This window comes from Pseudorca crassidens, chromosome 16, assembly GCF_039906515.1.
Source record: "Pseudorca crassidens isolate mPseCra1 chromosome 16, mPseCra1.hap1, whole genome shotgun sequence".
In the NCBI taxonomy this organism is placed as follows: domain Eukaryota; kingdom Metazoa; phylum Chordata; class Mammalia; order Artiodactyla; family Delphinidae; genus Pseudorca; species Pseudorca crassidens.
This window is the reverse complement of record NC_090311.1, coordinates 23,889,144-23,905,433: the sequence shown is the minus strand read 5'-3', so window position 1 is coordinate 23,905,433 and position 16,290 is coordinate 23,889,144. Positions and strand designations below refer to the sequence as shown.

Below are 16,290 nucleotides of genomic sequence, written 5' to 3'. Positions count from 1 at the left end.
TTAGTGAATGAATGAATGGATGGATGGATAGATGGAGAGGCTGCAAAGATTCAGCTTGTGGGAGAATACAATTCATTTCAGACTCAGCAACTTACTGTAGATTGAGAGACAAGATAGCTAACCCAAGGCCCTTAATGAATAGGAGCCTACTCTTTCTGTTCATCTGAACCAGCCTCCAGGCAGAGAATTCAATTTGATTTTTCTCTCATCAGTCAAACTGAAAAGCTGAAAAAGCAAAACCAGAGACAGGGAGGCAGGAAGTGGAACAGGCTTGGATGCATAGATCGGCACTGAGCTCTAGTTGTTTCTGTTGGGAAGAGCATGGGATGAGAGGAGCCGTGCTTCTCCCAGCAGTGCGCCCGAGCAGGAGCTGTGGTGGGTGGCGTTCTGCCACGACAAGCAGCCTCCATGATGGAGGGTCTGATGATTTCCCTGGCGGATTCAGGGGTCGGTGTGACCCTCAAGGTTTTTGCCTGACCTGTTGCTAGAGTTTGCAGCAGAGGAAGACACAGTCTTCCTCTCCTGGTTTTATTTGAAGGAATTTGGGGTTCTGTTTGCTCAGATTGGAAGCAGGGCCGACAGAGAGTCTGATTGATATCTCTGGGTTATAGAAGGCACCAACCAAAGTCTCTCCTATATTTAATTGAGAAACATCTGTCTTAAGTCTCAGCATATGCCATGGGAAAGAAAGTGATCTATTTCTTAAAACCCTGCATGGAATACTCAGTTCTTGCAATAAATTATGTGGATAAATTCTTCCCATATGGGATGGTCTGGTCCTCACAAACCCTCTCCTTCCTCCCAAGCCCCTCTCCAATATAAATGTACATACAGAGAGATATAAAAACATCTGCAAATAGATAGATGGATGGATGAATAGGGAGACAGACAGACAGACAGCCTCCAACTGCTTTTGGCCAGCAACTGTTATCACATCCCTCCTTTCTCTTAGAAGCGCCCCCAGAGCCAAGCTCAAGACCTTAGCCATATTAACACCTTTCTCCACATTGTCTCTTCCACCCAGGAAAATCTCAATCCACCTTCTCTCTGGTCCACACCACCTATTTCCAAAGGCCTAGCTCAAAATATATTTCTTCAGGAAGCCTCATTGTTCCATTTTTACCCCAGTTTATCTTTCCCATCTCTCACCTCCTGGAGCCTTAGCCTTTGCCCCATTTTCCCGTTTGATGTGGTGGACCTGTATGTATATTTGAGGGTCAGAGTAGTTTTGCCTATTTTTCCCATGTGCAGAGTTGGACACACATAGTAGTTGGTACTTACTCATGGAGTAAGAGCCTGGTCTGAATAAATACTGTGAGAGTTGGTGGAGTTGATGTGTTGTAGTATAAACCTGGCATCTGCTAAATCAGCATAGACATCCTGGTTTTCCATACGGCTGCTATAGTCACTTTGTAGAACTGAGCATTGATGTCTTCATCTATAAAGTCGAAATGCTAATATATCTCTTTAACTACCTTTTAGATTATTTTGAGTTATATGTATGTGTGTGTGTGTGTGTGTGTGTGTGTGTGTATATATATATATATATATATACACGACCACACACAAACATATCTGTTATTTACTGGACAAAAAAGAGACTTTAAAAAACGTAGTTCACTCATGGTGCCAATGTTCAGTAATATTTCCTGAATGAAACTGATGTATTGGATGTATATTGAATTAGAAGACCCCATGATAAGCATAGCACAGTCATATTCATGTATTTGGATAGAATGGATGCCTACTTGAGTGCATTAGGCGCTCTGATGGATTGGAATGTTCATCTCCAGAAGGGTGACACGTGTATTTCGGTTAAACAGTGTCCCTTGATACTTATGCTCTCCTCACTTCCTTGTTTTGCAGCTCTACAGCTCCATGGACTTCGGGAGACGGTGGCAACTCATGCATGAACGCATCACACCCAACAGGTTTTACTGGTAAGCCCCGTCCTCAGTCTCACCACCCTCTTGGATAAGGAATTATCAGGCAACATAGCACTCGGGACAATTCCTGGACACCTTCAGCACTTGAGGTCATGTGTGTCCTAGCCCTTTGCTACTCAGAGTTTGGTTCACAGACCAGCAGCATCCGCATCACCTGGGAACTTGTTAGAAGCGCCCAATCTCAGGCCCCACTAAGACTTCCTGAGAAGACTCTGCTTGTAGCATAATCCCTGGTGACTTATGGGCTGGAGAGCTCCATGAGGAGGTCATGATGGGGTGCTCTTAGCTGTGTACTAGTCTCCCTTCTGTTTGGAAAGTAGTAGATATTTCATGAACCTATTCTAAAAGCAGTATTCCGAAAACATAGTCTGAAGAACATTAGTTCCACACAGTGGTTCTCCTTCCAAAGGCATTTCTGTGGTCACATAATTTTAGGTAACGGTTATCTAACTCTGCCCTCCTGGAGACTCAGGATTCACGTTAGGATATTGAAGACTCTGGAGAAGCCCAGAGGGAGGGAAGCTGCCAAACACAAAGTTACTGATTCCCAAACTCATTTCACTCCAGAATCCCTTTCTCATGTCACACCTGAATCCTTCAGAGCCACTTCTGTGGAGCACATTTTGAAAAACTTCTTTAAGAGTGAATATGTGTTTAAGATGAAGAATTAGCCCTTCCTCCGATCAGAAAATGTCATTCTTTTTTAATTGAAAAATACTTCATTAACTATATATTATGTTGTAAATTTTCGTTGGTATTATCAGGGAGAACAGATTTACTCTTGTACAAGGGGCAAGTGTTGTTATTAATTGGTATTTTTTAAATACATGCGTACTGTTGTTACCTCGGTTGTAGCAAAGTAAACTTGGTTTGATATAATTTTACCTTTTACTCTTCCTTGCTCCATGAAATGCTTCTTAGTTGTACCTCGCTTTCATTGCGGCAGAAGTGATGGCCAAATATATGTAGGGAGCATACACCAGAGTGTATAATATGCTTAAGTATGTGCTTAATTAAAAGCAGAAAAAAATTAACAGTATTTGAAAGTAGTACCTCTTCCATGTCTCATTTTAAATACCTTAGTCAGTCCCTTAAGAAGTCACAAGATGGCCATTTATGCCTTCCACAAGGCGGGGGTGGTGTGTGGGTGGGTGGTGGTCATGTAGGTATATGTATCCCTGTATGTCTATACAACCATACCAACATCTTTGGAAGCAGCGTTTTCACCCAGTCCCCTCTGCACCTATAGAACTTTGTCCAGAATTAAAATGATGATTGCTGAAGCACACTGTGAAAATCAACCGTGTCGTAGTATACACAAAGTACTGGGAGAACAAAGGGAATTGGGATCACTGCTTTTGACTCAATACCTTGGCTATGCCCAGTTATTTTTCCCTTTTCAGACCAACTATTATTTGGTCTGTAACTAGTATTACAATGATTATTTGGTCGTATTTAGAATTGTATTAAGATTTTTTTTCAATAGACTAAGGCGGAAAAAGGAAGTATTTGTTTTTCTGATGTTCTAGCTATATAACTACTGCCTGTTTGCTTTTTGCCAGTTTCTCAGTGCGCCAACACTCAGAAGTCCCTCAAAAAGAAAAAAGTAGCCCTCTGCTATTTCTGGAACAAACTCTTGAGATGGTAAGGCAGTTAGCCGACTAGGAAATCACGTTGACGGAGAAGGAAAGTACAGTAGACTGGATAAGACTTGTCATTGTTTCTGAAGGAAACTAAGTTAAGTGGATGAAGGGCAGCATTTTCCTTTGTTTTGCAAAGAGCAAGAAGAGAATGTTCCAGTTGCGGTCTGCCTTCCCCCTTCCTTTGTATAGCAGAAAGAATAAATCCCCAGGTCCTGGCAATTGCATTTCACCTCTTCTCCACTCTGTGCTTCTTTCGTATATGCCCCCATGGGGAAATATAAAAGTTAGTGCCTGTGCTGGCTAGCCAAGTGGTAGCTGAAAATTCCATTTTTGTGTTATCACTTCTCCGTTTCTGATGTATAATTGCTGTGATCATTCTTTTAGGTGCCGTAGGAGTTGCAGAGGAAGAGCTCCTTTTACACAGACCTTTTTTTAATTTTCCCCAATGACAGAATTCATGGCTGTTGAAAGCGCTTATGTTGGAGAGACATGGCTTGTATGGGTTAGGAGTGGAAATATCGACAGGCCACCTCCTTGAGGAAAGACAGAGTGTGCATTTCTCAGGGTGTAGGGCACAGCTTTGGTTGAGAGAGCGCCTCTCCAAGCTCTGGTTTCCGCATCTGTGCAATGGGAACAATATTCTTCTTGTCAGTTTCATGTGCTTCTTGAAAGGACCAGATATAATCCTTTCGGAACTGGACTCTTGGCAATTTCGTTTCACCATTTCAGATTTTTAATTTGTAAGTTATGTGTTAAATACTATGTTTACCAGTAGTTCTGAAGACTGTGACACATAAGTGATTTGTCATTTTTCTGGAATGCAAATTTGAATCCCATTCCCAGTGAGACTGTTTACCTGTGGACATCTGATAACAATCGAATGGGTCTAATTTACTGCCAAGAATCCACATCTCAACCTAACTTTATTGTCCTCACTCTTTCTGGAGTCATAATAATTCTGACATGGTAAAAACAAAACAGATCAACAACCCAAAGCCCTACAGCTGCTTCTTTGGGAGGGTTGCTGCAGGGTGAAGTGGTATTCGGGACGGTGGGGACGCACTGGGGACAGGGCAGTCATGCCAAAAACAAGACATTGAAATAAAAGACTCTTATCTTGCGATATGTAGACAAATAGAGTGAACATGCTAACCAGACAAAATATTGTCCAAATATTGTTATCTATAATTTGGAGATTTTCAAATGTCTAGGGATAGAGCCTTCACGAATGCTAGGTTTCTTCTCCCCTGTCGCCCTCAGTTGACGGAAAGTAGCAACCTAGAAGGGACTTTGGGGGAAGAACACTGTGATTCAGAAAAGATTTCTGCCAAGTGTGCTGGAGAAGAATCGACCATCTCCAGTGATGATCAATGTGTAATGGCTGTGAAAATGCATTGGGAATCATAAGGGGCTATCATGATCCATTTCCTCCTTAGTGCCCCACAGTGCCTGTGGGTTAGACAGGGCATGGGGCATAATATTCATTAGCATCAATCTTGAAAGCTTCATCTAGAGATACAATTTTCTTTATGAATTCCAGATGTTCTAATGCCATCAAGAGAGGTCACCTAGGAATCTTACACCATGGAGTGACTGGGCCATCAAACTCATGCCCTGAGAATCAGACTGACGTGAACACTCGTTTATATGCAACCTTTTCACTCATTTGATACCTGGTTAACAGGCAGATTACGCTCGCATTCATCACCCCAACTGTTTTAGCAATTTTAGTTTGCACGGAGAGTACAGGAGTGGCTAAGTAGCCTAACGTAATCTTTCTCTAGTCTCTCCTTGGGCAGAGCTATTGTAGGGAAAAAGTGGGGATTTTTGTTTTTGGTTTTTGTTTTAATATCCTACTGAGCTACAAATGAATAGTATTTCCACCCTTCCATTGGAAGATACTTAACAGGCAGGCCCATTCTGCTGTGGGAAGATTGTTTCCGCTGCACATCCAATATGAACACTTGTGACGGTTCACAGCTTTGCCTCTGCAGCCCCTCACCTTCTGGAGGTGTTCACCCTCTTCTGGCCTCTTTTTCATTGAGGGAACGGGCATCCTAGGCCTTGCTGAGTTCTCTGTGTAACTGGACTGGCCTCTAAGTGCCTCTGATCCCTGATCATTTGGTCGTACCTTATCTTGAAGGAGAGATAGAATGTGTCCTATGTCTCTTCCTTACTAACTTCCCCTTAATTGTTCTCTCTCCTGAAAGATCAGGGTCCATTTCTTCTTCCTTGCTGTCACTGCAGGAGAGTGTTCTGGTAAAGTACTACACACTAAGGTGCCAGGAACTTAAACTCTTACCTCTTTTCTGGAGTATTTGGGTTGCAAAATAGACTGGTTTTTAGATTTTAAAAACCTTATAGGAATCAACAGATGTAGAACAAGTTGTAGATTAGCCCACTTTAAGGGGCTCATGGAGAGAGTCCCTTGTGGACAGCTCTTCTGAGCTGTTGTGATGCCTGGCTGCAGGCTGGAGTGGCTGGTGTGTAGGGACAGTCGGGATGGGCTCTATTGTCCTTTGATTAAGGTCGGCTTACTCACTGTAGATTTCTAGCGATGGTTCTGCCAGCAGCTTCTTTTCTCTTCTTTTAGAAAGGTCATGAGGGAGGGTAGGGAGAATGGAAAAGCAAAACGTGTCCTCCCTGGTGTGTATAGATAGGAGATCCTAGGAAAATATCTTTTAAAGGAGAAAGGAAGGATATGGACTAAAAAACCCTTTCATTGCAATATTTCCTTTCCAATCTTCCATCGTTCTTGTTTTTCCCAGTCTCTTTCTGTGTGCCTGTGCTCTTTAATGTGTAGCCTAAACATATTGCCTGTGAATTTGTATAATCTCCCTTCTCCCCTCTTAATATGCTGTTGTAACAATTTTTATGTTATTATAAAATCTTTATAGCCATCATTTTAATTGTCTATGCAACTCTTCGTTATGTAAAGATACATACTGTATTACTCTATTTTTATTGGACATTGGAAATGTTCATAGTTTTCACTATCATAAATAACAGTTTGGTTAATATTTTATGTATATTTCCTTAATATCTAGGATTGTTTTCTCGGACCAGTGTCCTGGGTAGCCCAAATAAAAATTTATGTTTTCCCCAGTCTCAACAGAGTGTCACGTTCAAGTGGTATGACCCAAATTCAACACTGAAAGCATTTTAGAGCAATGTAGGTTTTTACTAAACATTTTCTTGAAGAGGGTTGCAAAGAAGCATTATATCACACACCACACAGTGAGTCTTTCTAAAACTATCCTTTGCCCATATCTGTCTCTCCAACATCTTGATCGTCATGGTAGTTACCTTGTCAACTTTTCCTTCTCTTTCCATGGGTTCTAAAACTATTCTCAGTCACAGAGATTTATTGTCCACAGAACATCCCCTTCCAGAGCACCCCTCTATCCCCACACACCTTCCTCCCCAAGTATCGTAAGCTTTTCTTATATAGAATGACCTACCCTCTCTCCTCTACCTCACCATCTATCACTCTCGCCCTATCCCCCAGGAAATCAATCTTCGTTTGCTGTATATCCCTTAGAACATGTAGGAGGGGAAATTGGTGATTGTTAGTGTTTAATGACTTTGTTCTAATTACCACTGAAAGGAGAATAATAACCTCAGAATATGTTCATTTGAGTCTCTTTGACACCTGTCATTAAAGATATCAATTTTGTGCTATTGTATATTCACACCTGTGCAAGTATGAGTATTTATGCTAATACTTCATTCTTGTGGCAGGCAGCTTCCGAAATGGCCCCCAATGACCTCTGTCTTCTGGAGACCATGCCATTGTATAGTCCCCTCCCTTTGAGTTTGGGCTGCATTTAGCGACTAGCTTCTAGTGACTTGAATGTGGCACAGGTGATAAGATGTCACTTCGGAGATTTGGCTATCAAGGGACAATGGTTTTTGTCTTAGGTGCATTCTTGTAATTGCTTTGTGAGCTGCCCAATGGAGAGGCCCGTGTGACCAGAAACTGAGGGAGGTTAGAGTCAGTAGTCAGTGGGGAACTAAGGGCCTCAGGCCAACAGCTTGGTTCCAATGAGGAACAACCGAATCCTGCCAACAATCATGTGAGTGAGCTTGGAGGCAGGTCCTTCTCTAGTCAAGCCTTCAGGTGAGTCTGCAGCCCTGGCCAGCACATCTGTTGAAGGCTTGTGAGAGACCCTGAGACACAGGCACCCAGTTGAGTCATGCCCAGATTCCTGACACATAGGAACAGTGAGATGATAAATATTTGCTGTTTTTAGCTGCTGAGTTTTTTAGTGAGGTTTTCTGAACTTGTTTCATTCTATTCTATTCTGTTTTACATTTTGATGGGCAGGATTTTGCTTTGTGAGAATAATGTTTATTGCCTGTGTGTGTGTGTGTGTGTGCGCGCGTGTGCGTGCACATGAGCCAAGTGTGCACATTCCTGTTCAGAGAAGTGCTCATTTCCCTTACAAAAATCCCAAATATCTGAGTCCTAGACTTACCCAGCTCAGCCTAGTAGCAGCTGTGAGGGTGGACCAATAGGGCAGAGAAGCAGGAAGTGAAAATGGGGCATGATTACCTTGAGATAATGTGGCTGGGTGAACCCTCTTACACCTTCACTTCAGTTTAAACTCTGTAGATCTCACCTGTTCTGGAATGGGTTCTGTTTTGCTTCAAGGATGGGCTCCTAAACTGTGGTTCCAGAAGAACTACATGGCGCGCCACCCTTTGGCTATTAATACATTATCCGTGACAGAGACAGAGTTAAGGAACAGGCAGAGTGATTTGAGATTGCTTCCTGGAAAGTCAAGGTCTTTTCAAACAAACTTAACATTATTGGGTGAATTTTTGAAGCTGCATCTGCGATTTTGCAAACACAGTCCTTTGCAATCTCAAATAATGGGATTTAGGCATCGACCTTGTGGAAGGAATCAGGTTTAGAGGCCCTTTGCGAACCAGGGTATGCCACAAATAATATTTGATTCAACTTTCCCTTACATTTTTTAAATGGTGTAGCAATTTAAAAATACATTCAAAATAATACATGCAGGGTCAGGAGGGGAGATGTGAAAGCTCAGCTTGCAAGCGGAAATCAGTTCTCCTTTGCTGAGGGGGCCACCCATATGCTGCATGTCTGGTTGCATATCATGGCCTTGGAAGAGCTGCCTTAATGCCGAAAGCAAATGCAGTGTTCGAAAGCTACACGTGATCGTCAATCCAGTGCGCTGAGGAAAACAGAACACTCACCTCTTTGGTTGAAGTCAAGACCTGTTGGACTCACGTGGTGATCATGCTTAGCATAGATGAGTTCTACAAAGGAGGGGACATAAGGGGACATAAGTAGCTGTAGACTTAAGTGAATTTTTTACTGTGAAGGGAAGGCATCATATTTGACCCTGCCTTGGGAAATCTGAAAAGATTTCTGTGTGTCAAAAAGAATTCAGAGATAGCCACATCCACTCACCTAATTCAGTGTAAGAAAAATTCCAAGATACAAATGGAAACACCATTTCTTCTTTCCCCAGCTTTTTGGCTGGTTTCTCTGGAGTTAGAGACACATGGTTTCCAAATGCTTATTCCACTCTGATGATTCTGTGAAGGACATGAGAAGTAGTCCTTCAGCTCAGAGACAGACAAATCTCACTAATAAACTTCCAGAGGGGAGCAAATTTGATTGTTCTCAGTGGGTGAGATTTCAGAGGTTATTGTCCTTTGAGGAGGGGTCAGGAGAGGCCCACGTGGAGTAAAGCACTTTGACTGCTCTAGTCTTCCTGAAACTCAGATTGCCTAAATGGCAATGGCTTGTTCCCTACATAAAGAAGTGGGGACATTGAATACATTGATAGTAGTGAGCTGGGCTTAGTAGCCTTGACTAGGGAATCTGAGAATTGGAGGGTCAGGGAGAGGCCTAGAGAGAGAAGAAAGAGAAGGATATTGAGCTGAGCAGCCCAAGGAGAAAGCATCCAGCCGAAGGCTCAGAGGCTGTTTAACACATAGATTGGATACAGGGTTGCAGGCATGCGGAATCACCCTTTTTCTTGTTGAGGAAATCTAAGGGTGCTCTGCCCCATTTTGGGTTGGGGCGTATATTAATCTGCTTAGGCTGCCATTCCAAACTGCCACAGACTGGGTGGCATCAACAGTAGAAGTGTATTTTTTCCCACTTCCGGAGGCTGGAAGTACGAGTTCAGGCTGCCAGCATGGTTGGTTTCTGGAGAGGACTCTCTTCTTGGCTTGTAGATGGCCACCTTTTTGCTGTGTCCTCACATGGTGGAGAGGAAAGGCTAGCTCTCTGGTGTTTCCTCTTATAAGGATGCTAATGTGATCATGGGGACTCCACCGTGATGACTTTATCTAAACCTAATTACTCCCCAAAGGTCTCATCTCCAGATACCATTGCCTTGGGGGTTAAAGCTTCAACATATGAATGGTGGGGGGTGGGGGGTGCGGACAGGGGGCGGACAGGCACAATTCAGTCCATAGCAGGGTGTAAAGCAGGGAAGACCTTAAGAAGAAATGCAAACTTGCCAGAGAACTTCTCACCAAGAAGAGTCCTGGAGCAGAAGTGTCTGAGGCTTGTAGGAAAAGATGGAGAGGCAATGCTAAAACTACAAAAATAATTTTTAAAAGACACAAACACAATTTAACTACTTTTTTTCTGGTTGTAGAGTCAATACAAGCTTATTGTATACGTTCAAGGAAAGGCAGGAAAATAAAAAGAAAATAATTCCTTCTAATTTCACTGCCCAGAAAACACCACTTAAAAAATCAAGTACTTCTTCATAGACTTTTTCCCCTATTATAATATAGTATAATTTTCAATATATTTAAGTTTTTATTACAATTGAGGTCATGCTGTTTATAAAATCTTGTATCTTTTTAAAACATACTTGAATCTCTTCCTGTACCATTCTCTACACTCCCTAAACACAATTTAAAACTTGCATTACTTACATAGTGTCTTAATGGGTGGCTATATAATAACTTAATCACTCTACTATTATTTTATATTGATCTTGCTTCTGCACTTTTACTATTAAGGAAGGCAGTGGAATGTTGTTTTGAAAACCTTTAAGTAATTACCTTTTCAAGGTCTGATTATTATAATTTTTAAGGATAGACTACCAAAACAATATGTATATATATAAATATTAGCATGCCAAATTGTTCTCTGGAAAGTTTATACCAATTTGCACTCCAACTAGTGAAATACCATTTCACTGCACCTCATAAAAATTTAATTTAAAAAAGTAATCTAGTTTAATATGCAAAAATGGATTTTCCTTGTTTTAATTTGCATTTCTTATCAGACTGGTGAGCTTAGACATATATTTATTAGCCATTGTATTTCTTTTATGTGACCATCTGTTTTTGCTTCTTCTTTATTATGGGCATTTTTATATGGTCTCATTTTGTTTCAATATTGTCTCCAGTTTGTTCTTTGGATTTTAATTGCCTTATGATATCAAACATACTTTTTACTTAAAAAAAATGATCAAATCTTTTTATTTTTCCTGTTATAATGTCTTCTATTACTTTATGTTTAAATCGTGCCCTCAACCTGTGGTCATGTAAATATTAGCTGAAGTTTTCTGATTTGTAATGCTTCTTTACTAAATAGTATATATAATATGTATATATTATATATTAGATTATATATATTAAAGACTGTGCATTCTCCTATATTATGCTTCAGAAATCTCATATTGATAGTTGTCTATTTCCTCTTGTGACTATAATTTAATCATTTTTATAATTTAATAATTTTATCCACACTGATTGATATTTTTAGGTTTTATAGGGTTTTTATTTTTTTAAGTAATTAAAATCCAATGAACATCTTCCCACCTAATTCTGTGCCCATATTTCTGACTGTTTCCTCTGATGGTTTCCTGCAGGAGAAACTCTGGTCGGAAGTTAGGGACCGTTGATGTTGGTAGCGTTTGTCAGCAGCCTTTATTCTGCTGGATTGGTCAGTCCTCTGTGCCCTGAGCCAGACCAGACTGTGTTTAATTATTGTTTATAACACAACATAGTGCCTGGCTGGGCAAGTCTCCTCTCCTGCAAAACATAACAAAACAAAAAAACAAAAATAGAACCTTTTCTTCTTTTTCCAAATATTCTTGACTTATCTTACTCATTTGTTCATCCAGATAAATTTTTTTTTTTTGCGGTACGCGGGCCTCTCACTGTTGTGGCCTCTCCCGTTGCGGAGCACAGGCTCCGGACGCACAGGCTCAGTGGCCATGGCTCACGGGCGCAGCCGCTCCGCGGCACGTGGGATCTTCCCGGACCGGGGCACGAACCCGTGTCCCCTGCATCGGCAGGCGGACTCTCCACCACTGCGCCACCAGGGAAACCCCATCCAGATAAATTTGAAATAACTTCGTCATTTTTCAAAATTTCCCTCGTTCCCCCTCCCTATAAAGCAACTATTTAGATTCTTGATTAGAATTGCAGCAAAGCTGTAAATTCATTTGGCAAGAACTGAATAGTTTCAATATCCAGTTTTCATTTTTGGCCATATGGTTTGTCTCTCCTTTTTCACTATTTCTTTGTTCCTCAGTAAAAGTTGTATCGTTTTCTTTATACCAGTCTTACACATTTCTAGTTAATATTATTTCTAGGAATTGTTACTTTTGGTGCTATTGTAAGTAAAGATATTTTGTACATAACATCTTTCTTCAGATTGGCATGACCGAATTGGATAGCCATGAGGTGTATTTGTAATTTGCCTACATGCACATATAGTTGGTGCCCTAAGATTCTTTTGTTTTTCTTTTAAATGTTGAGTTTTTAAAATAAATTTATTTATTTATTTATTTAGGCTGCGCTGGGTCCTAGTTGCGGCATACGGGATCTTTAGTTGCAGCGTGTGGACTCTTAGTTGCGGCATGCAAACTCTTATTTGCGGCATGCCCAGACCAGGGATCGAAGCCTGGCCCCCTTGCATTGGGAGTGCAGAGTCTCACCCACTGGACAACCATGGAAATTCTGGTGCCCTAAGATTCTTTACATTATAAAGAAAATACATGTTTTAAGAAATTTGAAATGACCAGGAGAGTGTGATATGGCTAGAGATTCATTCCTGTCGGGGGGTGGGGGGTTGAGGATTTAAATAGGAGAAGAGCTTTGCCCTTAATAGCTTTATGACATTGGGCAATTGTACTTAATCAGCTGGTGTCCTTTCTGACTGATGGGGCATCCGTATACCCTGCCATTGCCTCCTGGCTGAATGTCAGTCCTCTAGCCTGGCAAGTAGTAAGTGCTTAATAAATATTAGATATAAAATTAATAGTAAAACAGCTTATAATATGAGAGGATAATTGGAAGAAATGACCATCCTCGTTAATTTGGAGGCAGATAACACTTAGCATCTCTTTGAAAGTGAGCAAGGTCTGCATATCCTTGTTTTCCCTCTACATTCAAATCACATTTATTACCTAATAGTCAGTGTTTGTATTTCTGATCTGTTTTTCCAGGTATCAGCATATGTCTTATTATTATACATGTTAAAGGTATTTTTAGAGAAAAATATTTCTAGCTTGATGTTAATAAAATTCATAAAACCATAAACTAAAGACTGTGTTGAATCAGAGCCTGTGTGCTTTTACAGACGTGATGCAAATGTTGAGACGAATCCACGCAGGTTGCCAAGGGAGTGTGGCCAGAAACGGCAAGCCCCAAAAGAATAGTAGAAGAAATGTCATGATTGCTCAGAAGCTGAAGGGCCCAGGTTAGCCTGGTATGCCAAGTGAAGGCTTCTTGGAGACGGGATTGAAGAACCTTGAAGAGTGGGTTGACTTGGCAAGTAAGAAAGGGAGACAGGTTTTCCTGGGAAGGGAAGCTGATTAGAGCAAAGCCGAAGTCATAGCATGTTTGGAGAGCAGTCAGTAGATCTACTAGAATAGGGTTTTCAGCCTCAGCATTTTTGACATTTTGGTCTGGATAATTATCGTCTGCATTGTAAGAGGTTTAGCTGGATTCCTGGCCTCTATTCCATAAATGCTCACAGTACTCCTCTAGTTGTGAAGAACAGAAATGTGTCTAATATTCAGATACTGTCAAATGTTCTCTGAGAGGCACCCCCCTCCCCCCATCGAGAATCGCTGTGTTAGGAAAATAGGATTTGCGTTGAGGGGCAATGAGAAATGATGCTAGAGATACAGACTAGATTCGGACTGTGAAGGGCTTCAAGTACCAGGTGAGTGGTTTAGACATGTCTCTCTGGGTAATGGAGGGCATTCATATTTGTGCAGGGGAATGACATGATCTTCATGTTTTATGAAGATTTATTAACATTAGGCACTTTCCTTGAGATGCTTAAGTGCATTGTGTGCAGCTCTGTCAATAGATAAGCTACTGATTGTCCTCAAGACAGATGCGAATCTTCTAAAGTACCTTGATCTCAAGTTTCATTCTCCAATGAATAATTATGGAATTGTGGACTTTAAAAAATATATGCCTAGTGTATATTTTTAAATAATACATTCCTGTTTATACTTTAATTGATACATTACATATTTTTATTGAACTAATGATTTAATCATTTTAACACACACTTTATACTTTCTTGTCCTCTTCTAATTTTTGTACACATAAAAGTAATTTTTCACCAAATTATAGTTGTAATATGTCCCTGCATTTATATCTTTTGTTTTTTCACTTTTAACCAACCTAAGTAATTTTCTGTATATGGGCCTAGTATTTATAATGATCATTTTCAAGTGGCAGAATATTCCACTGGATTGATAAACTCTCTTTTATAGTAGAGAATTATGGAAAAGTTAGAGTGGAAAGGACCCTGAAAGATGATCTGGTCTAGTGATTTCTCCACTAGTGCTCTCAGAAGTTCTGTGGGGCTTCTGATAAATTGCCCCAGGGACTACCGGGTACACAGAGAAGCCTTAGGGGTGCTAAGTGATCAGGTCCTTGGCCCCATCATTTTTGCTTCAGCCAGAACTACTCAGCTTCTTAATGTTTTATATATCAGGCTTACGCATAAGATTTCTTTTGAAGATAGAAGACCATTCGTTAAAGAAACAAACAAAAATGTTTATAAAATCATTGATCTAGACTGGTCTTTTCATTTTACACGAGCTGCATACTGGTATAAGAGTCTTCAAGTTATCCTTCCTTAGTGCTTGCACCACCCTGAAGTGTCCAGTTCCATAGTGTAGATGCTTACTGAATGGCTAAAATCTTGCGGAAGAACCTAAACTATTGTGCTAATGAGGACACTACCTGATGACCCTCGACTCTGTCAAGGGGCTCACCATGTTTTGGTGAGAAGATAAATGTCCACACTCACGTGGAAATGATTTTGACAAGTTAAGTGATAATTTATAGAGCCAGGTGTGAGAGAGGGTGAAAGTCTATGGTGATTGGATTGGAGGAAATTAATACTTTCATTTACTGGTGGCAAATAGCACTGAGCCCAGGTGTTGTGACTACACCCTAGCTTGTTTTGTTCTCACAGGGATGTTTAAAACAGAAAATACCGTTAGGCAGTTAGGCTTTTTCATCTGTCAGCAAATTGCTTTTCAAAGGCAGCAGTTTTCCTTCCATGTACATGTTTGTTTGTATCTGAATCTAGCAGTTGACGTGTGTATTACTACCTTGATCTCCTTTGCTTACAAATACAATGACGGAAAAAACTGTCTTTCGAGAATCCTCAAATTCTCCCAAGTCAGGACTCATCCCCCTCTTTAGGCCTCTTACTCAAATCTGCTCTATGGAAAGACAGCCTGAATGATGGATTAGGGCCATGCCCCGCCCCTTTTCCATCTCCCCACTGGCCAGCTGTGTCATATTCAGACATTCTCCAACCTTTTCCCTTAATGGTGTTGAAGAGAATCTGTCAAGTAATTCAGGCAGAACCATGCACAGTAGAGGCAGAGAGAGAGCCCTGGGGTGGGGGTGTGGGGGTCCCTGCTCTGCCCACTGAGCATTTCAGAAGGATACGAGGAGATTGAAGCGTTGCAGAGGTTGGACCCTGGAACCCGTCTGAGCTATAAAAGGCACCAAAGTGTGCAGTAATTGCCAAGGAGCTGGGCCAGAAGCACTGGAGGGTTTAAAATGGGATGGCCATGCACTTGTCCGAGTGATGCTGGGAATGAGAGGTCCAGGAACCTGCGTCATACATTTCTAAGCCCCGCCCCCCATTTAACAAGTGTCGCTTAAAGAAGTGACAGTGAAATAGGACAAATAGAGCTGGGTTTTAGGACTATTTTCTACTTCCGTGGAAGAAGAGATTTGAAACATGAGTGACATATAGGGGGAGTGATGCTATGTCTCCTTTCGTTCTTTCTTTTCTTTGTTTTTCTTTTTTATTATTTTAATGTGAGATTTGTTAGGATTTTCCAGAGCAAAGAGAAACTCAGCACGTTAGGAAGAGAAAATCCCTGACCTGTGAGGTGTAGTGAAAAGAGCCTGAGAAGGAGTCAGGGCTTTCAGGTGCTAATTGTGTTTCTGCCACTGGAATAGCAGTCAGGCCTTGGGGCACTCATAGGATTCCCGTGGCTTTCTGCATCTTCGTCTGTAGAATTTAAAGAGCTGACTAGAAGGTCTTGAAGGTTTGGTCCAATGCTTTCATCCCAGGAGTCAATGATCCACTTGTAGCCTGAGTGTTGATCTCCAACATTAAGTGGTGGCAGAAGAGAAAATCCTGTCCACTCCCCTGATAGAGAGAATTTTGTGTCTCAGATGATGGACAAGGGAAAACC

At 41.2% G+C, this 16,290-nt stretch overlaps 1 protein-coding gene across 2 annotated transcripts in view; it reads left to right on the top strand.

Moving 5' to 3' along the window:
• SORCS3 (sortilin related VPS10 domain containing receptor 3) overlaps positions 1-16,290 on the top strand; it is a 583,956-nt gene that overhangs the window by 366,847 nt on the left and 200,819 nt on the right. For both annotated transcript variants that reach the window (XM_067709471.1, XM_067709472.1), the window contains exon 5: positions 1,867-1,940. In XM_067709471.1, coding sequence (XP_067565572.1) covers positions 1,867-1,940 — 74 coding nt within the window. The remainder of the gene's footprint in view (positions 1-1,866; positions 1,941-16,290) is intronic.